The following is a 20,397-nucleotide window of genomic DNA, read 5'->3' on the forward strand; positions in this document are numbered from 1 at the left end:
TGGTCCAATTTACCACCATACACCATATCCTTACAACTAAAACCTTTTTAATTGGCACTTGCATTATACTATGAGATACGTCATGCTAGATATTTGAATTTGCTGGGCTTTTTTCAATGCGAAGGAATTCGGTGCCTTGTTTGTTCTTCACCTCCTGGAGGGAACAAATGTTTGGTTGTCGTATTTTGTAGCAAATAAAGTTCACATACACACACACACACACACACACACACACACACACACACACACACACACACACACACACACACACACAAAAAAAAACAAAAAAAAAACAAAAACAAAAACATACAAGCAGGGATATCTATATGACTTTAAAATTAAATTATAACTTTCAAGTGATTGCCATTTTTGGTCATGAAATCATGTGATACGGCCAAATAGATTACTTTATTCCTGACACACTTCAAGATTTTAAGTTGGAATAGCAAATACTCTTCATCATCAGCGTAAAATACATGATGGGCTTTGAATCTCTATGTGTGCTCAATGAACATATTGTTCTCAGTTTGGTATAAGGTTAAAATTACAATCAAGTGCAAGACATTTATACGCTATTTGTTGGTGGTGATGAACTTATTATAAGTAAATTATCTTCACACACTTGTAAATAAAACATCACAAATATATACGCTATTAGTTAATGAAGAGCTAATAATTAATATTTGTGAAATATGAATCAATTATTTATATTATAAACTGGTTTTAACTTATTTATTGTTTTGTAAATGGTTTGTTATGTGTAAATAATTTAAAATGTAATAATGTGTTATATTTTTGTTTTATATTTAGATTATAGGGCGGCACGGTGGGGCAGCAGGTAGTGCGCGTGCCTCACAGCAAGAAGGTTGCCGGTTCGATCCCTGGGCGGAGCCTTTCTGTGTGGAGTTTGCATGTTCTTCCCATGCATGCGTGGGTTCTCTCTGGGTGCTCCGGCTTCCTCCCACAGACCAAAAACATGCTCATTAGGTTAATTGGTGATTCTAAAATTGCCCTTAGGTGTGAGTGTGAGCGTGAATGGTTGTCTGTCTTGTGTGTCACCCTGCGATCGACTGGCGACTGGTCCAGGGTGTAGGATAGGCTGGATAGGCTCCAGCCCCCCGCAACCCCGACAGGGACAGGCGGTATAGAAAATGGATGGATACTTAGATTGTGTTGGGCCCAATGCTAACATGTTAGCTGAGATGGTCAAGTTTGTTTCCAGTTGGAAAGCAAACACAGTCTGGTGCTTTGGTGGAATAACCTCTGAGCAAACTGGCATCTGGAGCATGTTGGTGATTGGAAAGTACCCAAAGCTAGTGCAGGATGTAAAGCAGCCCCAAATGGATATGTTTGGACTCACTCTATGGAAAGCACAGGCTCAGTTTACTCCTGCAGACTGGACTCCGTCCTTTGCAGGAGTTTCCATGATGAGATGGTCCCCAGGAGCTTTGGGGAGGTCATGAAGTACGACTTTCTGTTGGCAACTCAGGAAGTTGCAGTTAAAATGGATTAAGTTCTGGACAAGTTTATTTATTAAAGTGGTATGCACATTTTGGAGTAAAGGCCATTTCAAAGAATTAACTGTGCGGTCACTGCCATTAAACCAGGGGATGGGTCGCAGTGGCATCTTTTCCAAGAGGTCAACACCAAAATCAGACACATGACCACAAATCTGCATTCACTTGGCCATGAAATGAAGTCCTGCTGCACTGTATGTGTGCCCCTTTGTGTTGGTGCGAGTGCAGCTGTTTGCGTCTGTGGGTGTGCGTCTGAAATAGTTTCATAGATGGATCTTGAAAGTCTTCCTCTAATTGAATAGTAATGCAGATTTAGCAAGAGCACTCACCATAGCACATTGAAATGGACTCCTAATTTATTCAGAGTATGTACCACAGATGTAATTTTGTCTTTGTGGTTGTGAAAAGCAAAGAAGGGCAAAAAAGTTACTGCTGCCAATGGATTCAGCTGCATTTACAGCAGCAAACAAAAGAAAACAGAAATTTTGAAAGAGTATTGTTACCTGGGTGATTACAACAACAAACTGGTGCATTTATTGATAAATTAGACATTTAAATACTCATATACTGTATGTATTTTCTTTCTTTGATGCCACTGTGCTCCATTTCTGCATGTGCATAAAAGCAGCTTACTTCCATCTATTTGTCCATGGAGGTTTTGGCAAGATCACACCTATAAAGAAAGAAGAGTAATGCAATAAAACCTTAAAATATATGTAGGTCACCATGAGGTACAATAAAGTAACACAACACCACACTGTGTGTCCATAAGAATATCATCTAACAGTGGAGATAGAGATATTGATTTTAAAAAATAGTATAAAAAACACTTTAAGTCCGAGTAAAATAGACCTGCATAATAATAAATATACCATAGTAGATACAGGTTCCATGTAGTATTCAAAAATGAAGTTTAAATGATATTGAATGAATTGTGTTTTAGGCAAATTGGCCAGCAGACTGAATTTCACATGTTTAGGGGCTCATACTGTATGTAGCTCAGGGCGGGGGGTCTGACTTGATGGGCCCTATTAGTACTCCCGTCCTTTGGGTGCGCAGTGTTGCCAGCCACGGAGCCACGTCAGGCCTGTAGCAACTGCTCGTCTTCTACTGCCTCTCCAAGGTTAGAGACAGGCCTGCCCGACGAGCTGGAAACACACGAAGAAACAGGCACCGGCAGCCGCACGAACACCTCGATACCAGGAATCAAGTTTTCCTGAACGTTCAGATTTTCTCCGGCACGGAGACTCAGAGTGTCGGCTGCGCGCTGCAAAACCGTCAGCGGGGACATCGGCAGCGTTATTTCGTCTCTATAAGGAGGTTGTGCAGCTAAGTAAAGATCGTTATCGCCTGTTTTAGAGGTGCTTAATGGAAACGCGCAATCATAAAAAATGGTTGCATCTGGAGCATATCCGTGAATGCGATCTTCCCCTTCCAACATCGGTGCGTCAGAGAAGACACCTCAGCTAGCTGGACTCCGGGTTTGGGTGTGAAGTCTTCACTGTGCACCGTGTGCTTCTGGAGTGAAGGTGACTTGCGCCCCGTCGCAGTCAAGGCAATGCGGAGAGGAGTCGCAGGCGCTCATCCTGCACTTTTCCTGCGCTCTGAGGCTCGTCTGGGAAAATATTTGCTCCGTCTCCCACACTAGAGGGGAGGAACGTGAGAGAGATAGACAGAGCAATAACAATAATCGAGGTTCAACCCAGCCAGTAGTTGGCGAAGGTGAATTGAGCGTAAACGGAGGAGAGAATAAGGTGAACAGTAAGGAGCAGGGTGGTGAGGCAGGAAGAGAGAAAGTGGTGGAGTTTGGGGGGGATAATAAGAGAAAAGCGTTCTGTATTAGGGCTGTTTTATTAGTGGATGTGTATGCATGAGTTCTGCATCGAATGGGCGCAAAAATCGCCCCAGATCCGCCGGGAACATCTTCCAGATCGGCAAGCCTCCTTACCGAGACCCACAGAGGAGGGAGAGCACCGAAAGTACCCGCAAAGCCCAGCGCGCCGTGGCCGACTGCAGAATGGTAGGTTTGCGACACGTCAATGCCTGCATGGTGCCTCTAATAAGGATGCTGTGTTATCATCCCAACATTTCTTTGTTCTAGGACGATCGGCTATCCCGTGCATGCAGGATGCACAGGCGACAGCTGGTAATAGCTGCTAAAAAAAAGAGACTGTAACCCGGTCTGGGAGCCTAAAAATAGCTATATGCATTTGCATTGCCGTGTCGGCAGTGAAGCCAAACAGATGATCTCGGCGTGCAGATTGACTGTGTGATTTGCATTTGGAGTGTGGGAAGCTTGTTGGTGATTTGGGGCCGATTTGAAAACTGCCTGAATTAGAAGATCATTACGGAGGTGTTTGTGATCGTGGCACAAATGTCCTGTGTTTTGACAGAGGCTGACAGGAACGATCATATGTACAGCCTGCTTCATCTTCTCTACATCAGTGAACGTCATGGAGCCTCGCTGCTCGCACACAGGAGTGCAAGCAGCATGCTATGCAGGAAATCAGCGAAATATTTGAGCCCTAATCTCAAGCAAACAACCAAACTTAGCATAATCGGACCCCCGTCGATACAAAAATAAGTTCATTCATCATGCCCTCTGACTTTTACGGACTATTTCAATGCTTCACCTTTTGCTTAATCACACGTTTCTCTCACAGATCAATGGGCTTTGTGACCGCATATGTGCAAGATTGCATTTTTTAAGTGCTCATTGTGTTGAAGCCTACCGCCTTGCATCCGCACTGGCAGATTATTTGTCTAGTGTGGAAAAAATAGTACAAAGAATGAAAGCTGGGTGTAGTGCTGCTCAGCATTTCCTTCTTGGTCGACACGTTTTCATGTTGTCAAGTCAATATGCAGGCCGGGGATAACAGCTTCTCTGCTGCAATGACCAGAACAGGAAGTTTGTAACATTTGTGTGGTGCTTACTTGACTATCATTGGGGGAATAACTCATTTCTGTGCCATTTCATTGTTACATAGATCGTCCAGGAATTCAATACACTTGTGGCTCTGTACCGTGAACTGGTCATCTCCATTGGCGAAATCACTGTCGACTGTCCATCTTTACGAGCCGAAATGCTGAAGACCCGAACTAAAGGCTGCGAAATGGCGAGAGCGGCACACCACAGTCTCTCCTTGATATCGGGGTGAGTTGGCACAGACGCTGTCCGTGGTGCTGAAAACGACAGCCTCGCAAAGAGCCCTCCGCTGCTCGGGAACTGCAAACCGCAACAAATGGGGCGCTCTGCAACACTGCTGCGCCTAAAGTTGCAAAGTATCTAAATTTATCTCTAATTTGCATAAGCATCCCCATTTTTAGGCAGACGTATACTTAAGCCTGCTCCCCTGCGCTTCAAAGAAATCAGCCAAGTGTCTGCTCCATTAGTGTGAAACCTTGGAGTTTGAGGAAACAGAGCATGAGATCAGCTTTTAAAAACCACCATGACTCTAATTGCTATCGGGACAGCTTTAGCAGGAAGCAATCACAACAACATTTTGTAACTGACCATGTCCCATTAGCTTGGGCCTAAAACGTTAATGCATGAAGTGGAATGCTTCCCAGGACGAGTATCTGAGATAATAGTATCAATAATGTGGAGACATGACTTTTGCATTGCTGCTTTTAATGCACTGTGAGAGTGGCCCAGTGTGTCAGCGCGCGTGTGTGTGTGTGTGTGTGTGTGTGCGTGCGTGCGCGCGTGCGCGCGCGTGTGTGATTTGAACATTTAGTGCCTGATTTTCAGCAATGGTTGTTATTGTTTTCTAGAGAGCAGAAAATTTCTAAGAATCTGAATCACTGTTTTGTTATTTATTTACTTTTTTTTTTTTTCGAATGATAATCAAGCAGTGGCTGCAAAGTGATCAGATTCGAAGTTGATTTCATTGATTTAGATTCACTTGTCCTTTTGCAAGGACAATTGTTTCCACTAAGATACACAAATACATCAAAGTTGTGTCAACAAGAATGTTTTCAGGCTAGAATATATTCCAAGTAGTTTGTTTATTGATATAAGTTTTGGTTCAAGATTAGGGGGCATACAATAGAAGCCTGACATGTCTGTTGACTCAGCCTACACCCTCCAGTGAGCCCAACATCTACTCCACATTGGTGCCAGTGAGAGAAGGGCAAAGCGAGGCTTGGGATTTGAAGGTCCTCTGTGAGGCTAAGATGCCAGCTGACTTGGCACCCTCAGTCTTACTTAAATAACAAACGGACAGAGTGAAGCCAGCGGTGAGAGAGATTTGGGGGATGTCTGCAGTGCTAGCTGCTCGCCAAAGCCAGGGCACTGTTGGAACAGTAGCAGCACCATGTTTACTCGAGCTATAGCTCCTATTCCTCCTTATAACTGGCGTCAACATTTGCTGGAGAGCTGCAAAGTGCTCTCTCATTAAATATCAGCGTGCCATCTTTTTATAAAGAGGTTAAAACATGTCAGCTACTCTGCTCTGTAACCTATTTCCTGGGTTAATAATTAATTTACTTGCTGTATCTCACTGTGATTTAAGAATGCATATCCTTCACTGTCTGTTACATGCATGACAAAATCTATCCATTTAATGTATGGAGGCCACATGTGCGTGACACACTTGTACGGTTCGCCAGTGAACATGTCTCCTGCATGTTTCTCATCATGCATAGGCATGAATCATATAACATCCACTGAAGAGGGGCATCTCAGTTGTTTTAATAACATCTTATTTAAATCTTTGAGGAAACAGTGCAGAAGCTTTATGCTTTGCACTATTACTTTCCAATATATATCTAATAATTATACAGCTAGATACACTTAAACCTGTCTCTCCAAGACATTGAGTACTATCCATTAGAGTCCTGTGTTTGAATTTCCTGCTGCTGCTATAGAAATAGAGACGGTGCTGCAGCTTTAGAGAGAAGTCTAAGTTCCCACTGATAACAGCATCAACATCATTGTCATAATCATCACCAGCACATACTCTAAAGCTCCTTCTCTAAAAGCTCTCCGGGCCATTTCAATGTTTGTCTCCACTACTAGAGACACAGAGCTTGAATTGGACTGTGTAGGTCATCCCCCTTTAATCAAATAAAGCCTGTGTGTCTGAATGGTTTGAGTGACGTGGGGCCTCTCCGATGTGCTAGAGGAAAGCTGATAAGCAGGATAGCATTGATGACAGCTGTGCTTTAGCGACAGTACTGTGGAAGGCAGCACTGTTACAAAACAAGGATGGGAAGGAGAAGCTTGCTGTTGGAAGAGGAGAACGCAACAGCATGATTTGTGTGAGAAATATTTGTACCAGGTGCAAGTTTCACACCTTTCATCGCTGTCACTTTCCCATGTGATATCTCACCCACTGAATATCACCTGCTGTAGTTTCCCCTTGAACACCAGATTTATACGGTTGTGAAGCTACTTTGGTGTTTCATAAAAGCTAGTGATCAGCTCTGGGTAAATAAAAGAAATACTTTTTATGTTTGAGCTTCTTCACTGCGTTTCATTTGTGTATTCTTAGATGGTTAAACAAATTAGAAATATGGTCAGACTGCAAATACAATAATATAATCAAGCAAAATCCAGTCAGAAGAGATTTTGACCTTGTCTGCTGTTGACACAAACCAATAGAAACACATCTAAAGAAGCAGATTGCTCCTATTTACTGATCATCAATGCAAACTCCAAAGCTTATCCCTCATCTGATGGTTTTAATATGGTAATGTTTGGTCAACTTTATATGAATTTTTCAGTTTATAATCCCTTCTGACATTAGCAGCTGCTGTGGCAATCACAAACAGGCAAAACCGTTAGTTTTAGTGGATTATTCTTCATGTTTGTTAGAAGGTAAGATATTTCAAAATAAAAGCATGTTAGTGTCATTTGTGGTTGGCTTTTTATGATGTTATGAAGTTTTGGCTTATCTGCACATGTATGTGATCATATTCCAAAACCTCAATAACTTTTCTAGGCAAGACAAAATCAACTCATCAATAAAGCAAGTAATTAACATATAATAGTGGTCAGACTGTGGTATAATATTTAAGGAATATCTAAGTGTTTGGTGAATTTGACTTTTTTCTTTACTATTCACTGTAAACACAGTGTGTTGCCTTTGATGTCTCTGCATGCAGCGTGGAAAATTGCACATACATATGCACATATAGCTGTACACAGAGGCATGAGTCTGTCTATAAGTTTTCCCATTTCAAAACAGAAATTTATTTTTTAATTTATATCCATGAAGTTGGTCATTGCATCTACAGTTCATCAAGTTCCAGCTAGCTAATAACCTTTGCTGTGTTCACCCTGTGTGCCATTTCAGGCCAGAGGATGGGGAGATCCACCCTGAGATCTGTAGGCTCTTCATCCAGCTGCAGTGCTGTCTGGAGATGTACATCACTGAGATGCTCAAATCTGTCTGCTTGCTGGGCTCACTGCAGCTCCACAGGAAAGGTTAATACATGAATACACCTCATGGCATAGCTTTTAAGTAACTTCACTCAGTTTGTTTGTATGTTTGTATTATTATGGTATAAAAGAAATCATGACAATAACAAATATTAACACGCTCTTTTGTTCTTGTTTAATGCAGTTTACAATGATCATGTGATCTGACGATCTCTCCTTTTCCTTGTGTTTTAATGCATGTAGTATTGCATGTTGTAGGTAACTGCTCTCTGTGTGCTTTAGGTAAGGATTCCTGTGGTCCTTCTGGGGTTGACAGTAAGACTGAGGAGAGCTCCGACATCCCCATCCTGGAGGACACCTCTTCCTCCCCCACTGACTGTCCTCAGCTCTGCTGGCTGGTGGCCACTGACATAGAAAACATAGAAAAGTAGGTAGACGAAGCTGTTGTTTGTGTGTGTTTACTGTGCTGTGAATAATTGTTCACGCTTTATTGAAAGCATGTGTTAGGAAACATAATGCAAAGTACACAAGTATGCATTTTGCACTTTGCAGGTTTTAACATTTTACTTTATAATTCTTATTAATTTTGCTATTTCCAGTCCATAATAACAGCTAAAAAACTAAAACCTATAAAAACTAAATTACACCCTGAAAATTTCCTTTTTATTTATGTTACAAAGACCTGTGTCCGCTTACATTATTTACAGTATATGCAGTTACTGTACTTGTCAGAGCAGACAAAAATATGATGTAGTGTAGTCTGTGGTTGTTTTTGATGATTGGAATATTTTATAAAACTACAGAATCAAATATTAAATTTTCAAAACATGTAATTTTTACTTGGGATGTTGCAACATCGCTGCCTGTTTGCAAACTACATACTGAGGTGGCATGTAGTGCGACTGTGCATTGTCTAAGTGTTTATCATATTAGCTGCTTATGCTACATGATGGATGCAACAGGTCACTAAATATCCTTATTTGTGTTATTACAGGGATATGAGGGAGATGAAGAACCTTCTCAGTAAACTCAGGGAGACAATGCCTTTACCATTGAAGAACCAAGGTAAGACTGAAACACGATCTGCTTCTTCAACAGCAGTGACACTTTCAAAGATATTTCACAGTCACAAAGTCAAGAAGATTAATTGGGACGAGGAGTGACTGTGGCTCCAGAAACAGTGTGTCATAGCTCAAACTAGAGAAATTGTCTGACTTGGCAGTGGTCTGTGTGTGTTCTTGTGCCCAGATGACAGCAGTTTGCTGAACCTGACTCCCTACCCACTGGTCCGACAGAGGAAGAGGCGGTTCTTTGGGCTCTGTTGCCTGGTAACCAGCTAAGGGCCCCGCCTTCGTGGGTAGGAGGCGGCAACAAGACACCATTACCCACTGTCCTTCACCACGTGTGTCTCCCACCAATCTATTACTGCCATTTTCAAATAAATTGTCTCTTTCTCTTTTTTTTAAAGGCTGCCCATTTTCTAATTTTATTTTGTAATACAAATAAGAATTGTAACTGCAATGTAATGAAAACAAAAAGTCATGAACATATATTTTAAGATATTTTGCAACAAATTTTCCCTTTTTTGGTAAATGAAGTCAGATATCTGCTTGTCCAAAGTAAAAGAGAATGAGAGGTCATTTGAAATAATGTCAATGTTCAGTTACTTCCTGAATGAATGAAATGGGGATTAATGTTTTACAAAAAGGGAATATAATTGTCTGTTTTTGTCAGAAATAATGTGATAACTTATGAATAGATGCCATCCAAATATTTGAGGATGGCGCTTGCAAAGGCAAAGTTATACATTTTGTCTGTCTAAGCTGAGATGACAGATTTGTGCAGTAAGTTTGTTGTGTATTACAGTCTCTGTTTTCTGTTTCTTGCTGTTTTTCTTCTCAATGTACTTAATTTAGTCTTCCATAAACCAAGAACCTGTACCCAACTTAACTTTCCAGCTTCAAAATGGAATATACAATACTCAAAAAGAAAACTTCTTTGCACATGATATCTATCCATAAATTCAGACTTTAGACTTGTATATACACATACTCTTTACGCAATGCTCTCTGAATTATTTTCAAAGTTGGAGTTGGTTAGCAAAGAATCTGTTGGTTGGTACAAGCAGGGAGGGTCTCCCTCTGTCTGATACAGTCAGCGCAGACAGGCGGCAGGCAGCATGGGTCTTGCTTTTTAATGATAGTGATCGATGTTTAGGGCACAGTGAAGGTACACTAGTCAAAGCTGATATAGGTCATTTTACATTGTTAATAAAACTTTTGTTATTGAAACTAATCAACTAGTCTCTGTATTGTTTTTCTTTTTTTTGCATGTAATCCATTAAATGTCCACTAGGTGGAGACAAACTATCATAAAAGGCAAACTTGTCTGGCACGCTTTAGATGTTTGTATCTGGAAAAAATCAAACTGTCAGTCAAACGTGACTCCTTTAATAGGTTGAGTGCTCTTAAGTTGACCATCAGAGGGTAATGTGTAATAATGCACATTTTGGGAATAAACATACCAGCATTTACTGTGGGCTCTTCTGATGTTTTTGCTGGTTTGCTGTGGATATTCTTGCCACTAAGCCTGTTTGAAGAATAAACATTTCTATGTGGAATGTTAGAGGGGGACAAAGATTGATGGAGATATAAGAGGGAGAGACAGAAAAGCCAGATAATCTTTTATTAAGTCCATAACAAGCAACTTTTGTTTATATTTACAGAGGGTTGGAGAAATAGAGTGAAAAGACGACCGGCAGATCTTGGACATGATCCAGCTGGAATGAAGTACATTTTATACTTGGTTTCCTTCCTAAACATTTATCAACACAAAAATTGGCCATGTATAGTGTTTATTAGAATTTACAATGCACATTTAGGTTTGGCATGAACGTGTGCCCTTTGACAGACTGGTGACGTGCCCAACGCTTGCAGGGATACACTGCAGTTGTCCATACAATGGTAGAGCATAAAACACTGAATGAATTGATGAGAACGATATGAGCCATGTGCTAAGGCCTTTGCCTTCATTTGATTTCAAATCTCTGGACCAACTTTAAACGAATGTGTCAGATAGCACTTCTCGCCACCATCATCAAAACACCAAATGAGGGAATATCTTTCGAAAGAAGTTGCAGACTCTTGAATGGGCTTTAATTTCCTTTGTCTATTTTGTCACCCATCTGTAGATTTATTTTGAGCTCCCTGCTTTAATGACATTTAGAGCTCATGGGGATTGATAGCCTGCCTGTACTTGCCTGAATACTACCAAAAAACTTCTGTATGTCAGCTTGTGCGTGTGTCACCCCTGTAAGAGAGCAAGCAAGCAAGCGTTCTAGCTCTTGAGCATTTCTAGCACCTTCCTCTCACCCACTGGCCTCTGTGCATAACGTGACTGAGGGACGCACATCTGCTGACATTAAGTATTTTGATGTGACGGGGAGACTTTAAGTTGGTGTCTCCACACAGTTTCACAGGCAGGTTCAGACACACATGCACTCAAACTGAGAGAGGGCAGCGAGCCAGAGGCAGGAATAGACTGTCAGCAGGAGTTTGGTTGGCACGCTGAAAGCTGTCTGGATTAGAAAGCACAGGGCATCTTTTGAAATAGACCAAATCAGTCCAGCAACATCATCTTGAGGGACAGTTAGGAAGCTTTTATTTTCAAAACCCAGACCCACTTCATATATGTGTCTTGTGTATGTAAAATATTAAGTAATCAGTAATACACTAGCTGGAAAGACAACACTGCACACATTGTGTCTGTGGATGCCAGTCTCTCTGTAATAATTACACCTACTTGTAATTATGTTTAAGGCATATCTCTGTCTCTTAATATATTAGACCATCATAAAAAGTGAAATAATGAAAAGAACATGGCTGCTGTTTTGCTGTTTATTTCGTGTCTTAACACAGTTTAACATCATATTTTTATACATGAATAACAGTGTGATTTCACTATTTCACTACAATTACTGTAAATGTATGAAGAAAGTGTTATGTATATGTATATATATATGTTATATGTGCTTAAAGGTGGAGATTGAAGATCATAAGGTCAAATCCTCTTCCTGCTTCCTCAGGCAGAGCAAGGCAGGATGCTGACAACTGACACTTTTTCTCCTTTACATCGCTTTAGCCCCGCTTCACACTCACTCATGGTCTGATTTGCTGCAGTCGCGTCCTCCCCAACACGGACACACACGTTTAATCCTGGGTTCAAGCAATCTGCAGAGTCCTTGCAGCGACACTCGTTGCTTTGATCTGACAGAATGGTGTGGAGACAAATGAGATGAGTACAAATTGCAAATACTGTACGTTATCATGGGTTTTTCATAACCTCGGATGTCCCTACCATCACAGGTCTCCCACATGTGACAGTTGGCACAGCCTCTTGTGTTGCGCTCTGGCCACTTGCAGGTGCTGTCTTCTGCTATCATGTGGCTCTTGCCCATGCACTGCAGTGCATGCATTTTGCACACATTCAGAAGGGCTGATCTTCTTCTCACAACAGGAGTGGCGCACACATCCAAAGACGAACTGGTAACAAAATCACATCAGTTTAATTTGCAAAAAGTGACATGACTGAATTGATGATCAGTAGAGTGAACATACCTGCACTCAAAAGGCATTTTGCAAACACATTTTCCTTTGGAAGACTTCTCCCACGGTTTACATTGCACCAATGGAGCCATGACTTGTGGCACATTGACTGTAGAATACATAGAAATCATTCGTCTGCATTGGTAACTGACTAATATCAGTGCATGCAATGATAAAAATATAGTCCAATAAAACAATTTAAGTGAACCTTGAAGTAAAACTTACCTGGGCTGCATTTGATGTCCGCTGGGTCTGGTGAAAAATTCAGACTCGGGTCACATATAATCATTGCTTCTCCTAAGAGCTGTCGACCTGGTGGACAGGATAAGGTGACCGTCTCCCCAATGCCATAGGCCTCAGATAAAGGAGAGGCTATGACATCATCCGCGAGAGACTCAAGCCTGCACCTTGAGACTGGGAGAAAATTTGGCCTTAAAAAAGCAGCACTGTGATTCACTGCGATCGTAAATGTTAAAACCTTGGTTATAGGTACTCACCTGTGCACAGCCCAGGCCTGCTAGACCAGGTTTCATTAGCAGTGCATTCTATGGTGGTTTGACCGATAAGATAGAAACCATCTGTGCAGGTGTACTCAACCTTACTGCCCAAAAGATAAACGTCCTTCGGGTCCTGTGGAGCATGTGGCAACAAAATCATGTGATTAACTTCCATTTTTTCAGTTCTGACCTTTGCACAGAATCCTCTTAAAAAAGGAAAACTGAAGAGAGATTGAAATATGAATAACAAATGTGACCCAATACTACTGAGCCAGGTGCATTTCACTTTACCGGAGACATATTAAATATTCAATTTCACAGCCCCTATTTTACAAAATACCCCTTTGAAGCTCCGAATGTAAATACTGATCATCTACCACACACACAGAAAAACATCCCACACTGGCACCTGTTTTTCTATGTCGTGCTTTAGAGGCTTCATTATTAGGTTTACCTCATTATATAATTATCCGTATTAAAATATGGGTGTGCATTCTTTAGTAAATTAGGCTGACTCATAAATTATATGAGGAGGAGTACTGTGGTCTTCTGGGTAATACTGAACCAATACTGGAAGAGGCTGCAATTAATGAGATTATAAGTGTGAAATGTTTGGAATAATTTGTTCACAGTAAATTGAAGTTTGGCTCCATCTTTACCAGGACGTAGCCGTTGATTAGAGCAGGCGGGGTTCCACACTTCTGACTAACTGTGAGAGTTTGGTCAAAGCACTGAGGCTCCATGGTTCTGTGGAAAAATCATTGAAAACAGGATGTTTTCATCAGTAACTTCATCAGTAAAAGTCTTATTGAAAATTCAAAGCAATGACTGGTGCTGCCTGTTACAAAAATTCATTCTGAAAAATAAAACTCGCTCTCACTTTAAGTATTGTAGATCTTGGTCTTCACAGTCGGATGTCTCAGTGGTTTCTCCAATACAGTGCTGTCCCCCGTTCTGAGGAGTCGGATTAGAGCAGGAGCGACTTCTTGACCTTCGAACCCCAGAGCACGATGACCAGGAAGACCAGCAGGCCCAACTACCGTGGATCACTCCTTAATGAGCAGAAACATGAAGGACGAAAGAGAGAAAAATATTACAGTCCATGTTAAAGAGTGAATTGCTGTAGGTGGGTACCTACAGGTATTCAGCTTGATAAAAGTAAAAAAATCACCTGTAATAGAGCATACACCCACCTGAGACAATTAATTTTATACTTAGACATGGCCAGAAAAAAACACATGCATGTCCACCACCAATTTGCTTTTGCATGCTGAGATGTGAGAATATCGATATCACTCTCATAATTGTCCATTCAACATAAGGCCATAGCCATCAGGAAACAGCAAGCCTGGCTCTGTCCAAAGGTATCGAAACTCCCAAGGGCATCTCTAAAGCGCCTTCCTCCAGCACAAACTGACTGTGAGAACCTGTCTGAAATACGACACCCACCTGCTTGACCCTCTATTTCAACTCCGTTCTCACAGGCCAGGCCTGATGTGCCAGGCTTACAGATGCATTTGCATTTATCTCCATCCATGACGACTATGCCATTGTTTCTGCAGGGCTGGCAGTGGCAGGGATCGCTCTCTGTAAGGTACTGCTCTATTGCTCTGCGAAGGTAGAGCTTCTTCACCCCGGCACACTGAACCTCCTTCACCAGCTCTGACAGCGGCCGCAGCTGCCAAAAACAAGAGTTTGGGTCAGAAAGATGGAAGGTCGTCTGATTAGATAACCCAGTAAAACACCTTTTCCCTCACCTTTTGTTTTATGACCTGTGGAAATGATCGAACAGAGTCAGCCCAATTTGAATACATTTCCCAGTTTCTATTCGGATCAGAGAGCTGCATTGTCTTCAGTGCTGCAATATGTTGGGTGCCTCCTCCTTCCACATCCACTTTTTCCACATGACTACTCCTGGAATTACCTATTTTAGAAAATGTTTGCAGGGATGATGGATGAAAGAAAGATTCAGAGACTTCAGGTGCTTTTATAGGTTGTATTTTTTGTTACGTTTGGAGAATTAACACTAACACTGTACCATGAAATGACGTGCGGCTGTTTTGCCCACTCCGGCAGTCCTCGTGGGTGATGGGGAAAAACAGAATCCAACGTTTGGTCTTTTCACATTCATTATACTGATGGCTTTCGCTGACTGGAAAACAACAGAAAGTAAAAGGAAACAGACAAACTGAAGTTAGAAATTAACAGCAGGATTTGTTTTTGCTCAACCTGTAGTTCCCTACATGTTCCATCATGAATACGAGAGTTTCTCAGAAAACATAGCAAGCTGTCAGCTGCCTGCAGATCTACTATTCTTTTTTTTTGGCCTGCCACAAAGCTGCTGATGATTAGTGAATCCTCACACATATATTTTTCTGTTTCTTTATCAATCCTGGCGACGGCCTTGAAGGAGCCTCCAAGGCTTCCCTCAGACAGGTAGTGTGTTCCAAATCTTTCCAAAACCTTCCTGTAGGCAGCGAAGTCGTAGACTGAGGGGAGTTTGGCCAGTGCCTTCCACAGCTCCTCAGACACTGGGAGGTACTGAGGAGAGTTGCTCTGGAACTGAGCTACCTCTATGTCATTCTTTAAAACTACAAGGTTGTGAGTCTGGAAAGAGAAAAAAAAAGACTAAGTTTAATTTGATGTTTGATTGTCCTTTTCCAAAGGAGATGCATTGTTGCTGGGCTTTGATGGTAAAAGTTGAAGTCATAAGAGGTTCCTAGTCACCTGACTCGTGTCTTTTGTCTCATGAAAGTCATAGTTTCGATATCCTGTCGTGGTTCCAGACACCTTCTGTCTCTTGACGATGTCCTTTGCATAGTGCCATGAACTGGAGAACATCTCATCACTGAAGTCATTCTGAGCTTTAACCTGTGAACAGCACAGTTCATTTAATGAAACAAATATGTGCAAAAAAGGCACTAAATGTTGAGTCTTTAAAGACACCCTGTGGAGATTCTGACCACTAGCAGCACTGTAGTTGTCATGTTTTGACAACTAGCTTTCCAGCATTCACAAAAACACCAACATACACACAAGACACGACACTTAAAACAAACTATAAGCATATCTGTTGTCTGTCTATTCTGTTTCATAGGTAAAAGGATGTCCTGTGTACTGCATAACTGTGCAGACTGCAGAGTCAGTAATGCATGACAGCGCTTATTTGGTGGCAGTAAAATGTTGGAAATGGCAGGAATGCAAAGATGGAAGAAGCTAAATAAGACGGTGGCTCCAAGTTGATGTGAACAATGTGAGATTAAGTGCATCAAAAGTAGCTTTGAAAGTGTTTCTTGAGAAGTGTTGAATGCAGACAAAACTTATGGATAATCAGAAATCCACAGGGTACCTTTGAAGAATTAAGAGACTAAGAGAAGTTTCAGTATTAATTGCAATTAATTGCTGTTTCCATGACCAACCATAAAGCTGTACTGGATAGTACTAAGGGGCAGTCTGTAGATAGTATTGTGGACACCGCTGAAGATGGTGCGACACTGGCCCCCAAAGCTCTTTGTGTCAATGACGCTGGCCCGCCGCTGCCCTGAAACCACATCAAACCTGCAGACGCAGTAAAAGTATCCCACTGGTAAGCACTTGGTACCTGCTTGTATGTGCTCGTACGGGTGCACACCAATTGGTCACTTACCCAAGTCCTAGGTGTTCAATGCTTGGCGGCAGAACTGATTTTGTACATACAATGTATTTTTGCGCATCACAAAGAAGTTCATCGAGTCCATCTTCTTCACAATCCTGATCTCCGTTACACACCAGAGACTGGCTAACACACTTTCCTGAGGATCGAGAGACAGTCAGACAACTCAGTGATTGTTCTTTAATTCTGTGTGATTTTGGGAGTGAACCAAGTTTCACTTCTAACCTGATCGACAGCGAAACCTGTCTCCACACCCATCCTCCAGAGGGCAGCCTTTCGTGGTTTCACAGGCCCTGGTCTGAGTCCGGCCACCATCGCAGGGGTTCCCTCCAAACTGAGTGTAGACAACCATGACTCGGCTTCTTGTCTGTAACATACCATAATGTGACAGAGACATATGAAAAAACTTCTATTAACAAGCACATTGATTCAAAAATATCTTCAATAATTAAAAAAACAACAACAACATGTTGAGCAGTTTTGCTGACACAAAGTGTGTTTTATCATCATCTCCTGACCTGTAATTTGGTGCATCCATCACACTGTGACCAATCACCATAAGGCCCCCACTGGCAATGAACTCTCTGGTCACAAAACCTCAGAAATGAAAATTAAATCGAATAATTCAATAAAAGAAACCAAATAAATTCAATGAAACCAAAACACCAGTACAGCAAAAACAGATTTACCCTTTTTGAGTGAACAGGAGTAGCAGCCATGGCAAGACTGCTAAAAAGTGCTGCCCAATGATCTGAAGAAGAGAAGAGAAGAGAAGAGAAGAGAAGAGAAGAGAAGAGAAGAGAAGAGAAGAGAAGAGAAGAGAAGAGAAGAGAAGAGAAGAGAAGAGAAGAGATCAGGACACAAAGTAAGTGTAGAAATACTCTAAGTGAAACCAGATCACAGTTAAAATGTATATCAAATGTTTGGCAGCAATCTGAAAAATGTGTATGCCATTTTCTTGTTATTGAGTGTAAAGTCTACTTGCCTTCATGGTGAGAGAAGAGGAGCAAACAGAAGAGTCTTGAACAGGCTTTGACGCAAGATATTTATACGGCTCTAAGTTTTGTTCTTGCAAGGGAGTCAAAATTCTTGGACATTCCTTGGAACTTTGTGAGGGAAAAGATTTGTGTGTGTGTGTGTGTGTGTGTGTGTGTGTGTGTGTGTGTGTGTGTGTGTGTGTGTGTGTGTGTGTCTGTGTGTGTGTGTGCAGCAAAACCTGCCAAGAAGATCACTCTGAAACCGAAAGTAAAAATTCTTCTTGGAGTGACAATCTTTGTCTGCTGTGCTTGTTCTCACTGTCACGTTTATTATGGAGCTAATAGACGTTTCTCACGGCGCACATTCTCACCTGGCAAAGCAGGAAAAGCACAGGTAGATCTAACAACACTAAATAATGCTGTGTTCCCTTTAGGAGTGCCATAAATTAAATAAGATGTCATGCACGACACCAGAACACTGTGAAACATCTACATTAACGGGCCTTTTTCCACAGTAGGAATAGCACAGGTGTTATCACATTAATGACGGCTGAGTTCCCTTTAGCTGCTTCTGGCCTTGAGGATGGGGATATTTTGCAGAATGAACAGCAGACAACTGGTTGGTTTAAGTTCGGTTGGCACTGCTGTGCTGTGTGCTAGAAAAGTGTTAAAGAAATGTAAATGAAATAATAAATAGCCACTACTCTCTGTGTTTTTAGTTACTACCACCAAAAGAAAACAATATAATATAAAAATAACTACACATGCTCCAAATGTTCTTCTCAAATATTTGAGGGATTGGTGATGTAGACTTTATCGCCACCAACTGGTTTACTAGAGAATTTTGAATCCTTTTGGAGATATTTCTTTTTTAAACAGAAAAAAATATCTCTATACGTATGGTCAAGCCTTCAGTTTGAGTGTCTTGTTATGAGTGAAAATGAAACCACCTAAGTGAAACCAGATCACAGTTAAAATGTATATCAAATGTTTGGCAGCAATCTGAAAAATGTGTTTGCCATTTTCTTGTTATTGAGTGTAAAATCTACTTCATGGTGAGAGAAGAGGAGCAAACAGAAGAGTCTTTGACGCAGGATATTTATATGGCTCCATGTTTTGTTCTTGCAAGGGAGTCTGTGGTCCTTCCGGGGTTGACAGTAAGACTGAGGAGAGCTCCGACATCCCCATCCTGGAGGACACCTCTTTCTCCCCCACTGACTGTCCTCAACTCTGCTGGCTGGTGGCCACTGACATAGAAAACATAGAAAAGTATGTAAACACAGCTGTTGTTTGTGTGTGTTTACTGTGCTGTGAATAATTGTACATGCTTTACTGGTCAAAGCATGTGTTAGAAAACATAATGCAAAGTACACAAGTTTTTGCACTCTTCCAGGGGTTTAACATTTTGCTTTATACGTTCATTTTGCTATTTCCAGTCCATAATAACAGCTAAAAGACTAAAACCTATATAAATTAAATTGCATCCTGAAAATTTCCATATATTTGTGTTACAAAGAGCCATGTGAGATTATATTATTTACAGTATATGCAGTTACTGTACTTGTCAGAGCAGACAAAAATATGATGTAGTGTAGTATCTGTGGTTGTTTTTGATAATTGGAACATTTCGTAAAACTACAGAATCAAATATTAAAATTTCATGACATTCAATTTTGACTTGGGATGTTGCAACATCGCTGCCTGTTTGCAAACTACTTGAAAAATACCTCACATACTGAGGTGGCATGTAGTGCGACAGTGCTTTGTCTAAGTGTTTATCATATTAACTGCTTAAAGTAGACAGTAATGCATTTTACTACAAAATACAATATGTTTTCAGATATATTTTTAGATGATGTGACACAAATGGGGCAAGTACTGAACTTGTGGGCCTGAGTGTATGTGTCTGTCTGTATGTGTGCAAATATACTACATGATGGATGCAACAGGTCACTAAATATCCTTATTTGTGTTATTACAGGGATATGAGGGAGATGAAGAACCTTCTCAGTAAACTCAGGGAGACAATGCCTTTACCATTGAAGAACCAAGGTAAGACTGAAACACGATCTGCTTCTTCAACAGCAGTGACACTTTCAAAAATATTTTACAGTCAGAAAGTCAAGAAGATTAATTGGGACGAGGAGTGACTGTGGCTCCAGAAACAGTGTGTCATAGCTCAAACTAGAGAAATTGTCTGACTTGGCAGTGGTCTGTGTGTGTTCTTGTGCCCAGATGACAGCAGTTTGCTGAACCTGACTCCCTACCCACTGGTCCGACAGAGGAAGAGGCGGTTCTTTGGGCTCTGTTGCCTGGTAACCAGCTAAGGGCCCCGCCTTCGTGGGTAGGAGGCAGCAACAAGACACCATTACCCACTGTCCTTCACCACGTGTGTCTCCCACCAATCTATTACTGCCATTTTCAAATAAAAAAAATCAATCAATAAAAATCAATTACTTCCTGAATGAATGAAATGAGGATTCATGTTTTACAAAAAGGGAATATAATTGTCTGTTTTTGCCAGAAATAATTTGATAACTTATGAATAGATGCCATCCGAATATTTGAGGATGGCGCTTGCAAAGGCAAAGTTATAAATTTTGTCTGTCTAAGCTGAGATGACAGATTTGTGCAGAGTAAGTTTGTTGTGTATTACAGTCTCTGTTTTGTGTTTCTTGCTGTTTTTCTTCTCAATGTACTTAATTTAGTCTTCCATAAACCAAGAACCTGTACCCAACTTAACTTTCCAGCTTCAAAATGGAATA

The 20,397-nt window shown here is 41.2% G+C and overlaps 3 protein-coding genes across 3 annotated transcripts; 2 read left to right on the forward strand and 1 right to left on the reverse strand.

The window, feature by feature from the left end:
* Positions 1-2,574: 2,574 nt before the first annotated feature.
* Positions 2,575-10,197, forward strand: rgs7bpa (regulator of G protein signaling 7 binding protein a). The gene is made up of 6 exons (XM_070965270.1): positions 2,575-3,537; positions 4,505-4,671; positions 7,817-7,947; positions 8,185-8,329; positions 8,897-8,967; positions 9,151-10,197. The coding sequence occupies exons 1-6, from the start codon at positions 3,388-3,390 to the stop codon at positions 9,240-9,242; spliced, it is 756 nt and encodes a 251-aa protein (XP_070821371.1). The 5' UTR covers positions 2,575-3,387; the 3' UTR covers positions 9,243-10,197.
* Positions 10,198-11,942: 1,745 nt separating this feature from the next.
* On the reverse strand, positions 11,943-17,374 carry LOC139332382 (complement component C7-like). The gene is made up of 17 exons (XM_070964293.1): positions 17,345-17,374; positions 17,174-17,252; positions 16,881-17,022; positions 16,650-16,794; positions 16,423-16,561; positions 15,731-15,874; positions 15,367-15,610; positions 15,042-15,155; positions 14,761-14,927; positions 14,453-14,681; positions 13,884-14,055; positions 13,663-13,750; positions 13,004-13,136; positions 12,732-12,920; positions 12,519-12,615; positions 12,259-12,443; positions 11,943-12,167 (listed from the first exon to the last, which is right to left on the reverse strand). Exons 3-17 carry the CDS (start codon positions 17,005-17,007, stop codon positions 11,983-11,985), a joined length of 2,358 nt encoding a protein of 785 aa, XP_070820394.1. The 5' UTR covers positions 17,008-17,022; positions 17,174-17,252; positions 17,345-17,374; the 3' UTR covers positions 11,943-11,982.
* Positions 17,375-18,743: 1,369 nt separating this feature from the next.
* On the forward strand, positions 18,744-19,994 carry LOC139332150 (regulator of G-protein signaling 7-binding protein-like). Its single transcript, XM_070963873.1, has 3 exons — positions 18,744-18,901; positions 19,614-19,684; positions 19,868-19,994. Exons 1-3 carry the CDS (start codon positions 18,744-18,746, stop codon positions 19,957-19,959), a joined length of 321 nt encoding a protein of 106 aa, XP_070819974.1. The 3' UTR covers positions 19,960-19,994.
* Positions 19,995-20,397: the final 403 nt, after the last annotated feature.

This window comes from Chaetodon trifascialis, chromosome 6 (assembly GCF_039877785.1).
Source record: "Chaetodon trifascialis isolate fChaTrf1 chromosome 6, fChaTrf1.hap1, whole genome shotgun sequence".
Taxonomy (NCBI): domain Eukaryota; kingdom Metazoa; phylum Chordata; class Actinopteri; order Chaetodontiformes; family Chaetodontidae; genus Chaetodon; species Chaetodon trifascialis.

Coding starts and splice junctions, on each gene's coding strand:
- rgs7bpa (XM_070965270.1), top strand. CDS start 3,388: ATGAGTTCTGCATCGAATGGGCGCAAAAATCGCCCCAGATCCGCCGGG. Junction 8,330..8,896: donor GACATAGAAAACATAGAAAA/GTAGGTAGACGA, acceptor GTGTTATTACAG/GGATATGAGGGAGATGAAGA. Junction 8,968..9,150: donor TTTACCATTGAAGAACCAAG/GTAAGACTGAAA, acceptor TCTTGTGCCCAG/ATGACAGCAGTTTGCTGAAC.
- LOC139332382 (XM_070964293.1), bottom strand. CDS start 17,007: ATGGTTGTCTACACTCAGTTTGGAGGGAACCCCTGCGATGGTGGCCGG. Junction 14,056..14,452: donor TGAAATAGAGGGTCAAGCAG/GTGGGTGTCGTA, acceptor CTGCTCATTAAG/GAGTGATCCACGGTAGTTGG. Junction 13,751..13,883: donor CAAGATCTACAATACTTAAA/GTGAGAGCGAGT, acceptor ATTTTTCCACAG/AACCATGGAGCCTCAGTGCT.
- LOC139332150 (XM_070963873.1), top strand. CDS start 18,744: ATGTTTTGTTCTTGCAAGGGAGTCTGTGGTCCTTCCGGGGTTGACAGT. Junction 18,902..19,613: donor GACATAGAAAACATAGAAAA/GTATGTAAACAC, acceptor GTGTTATTACAG/GGATATGAGGGAGATGAAGA. Junction 19,685..19,867: donor TTTACCATTGAAGAACCAAG/GTAAGACTGAAA, acceptor TCTTGTGCCCAG/ATGACAGCAGTTTGCTGAAC.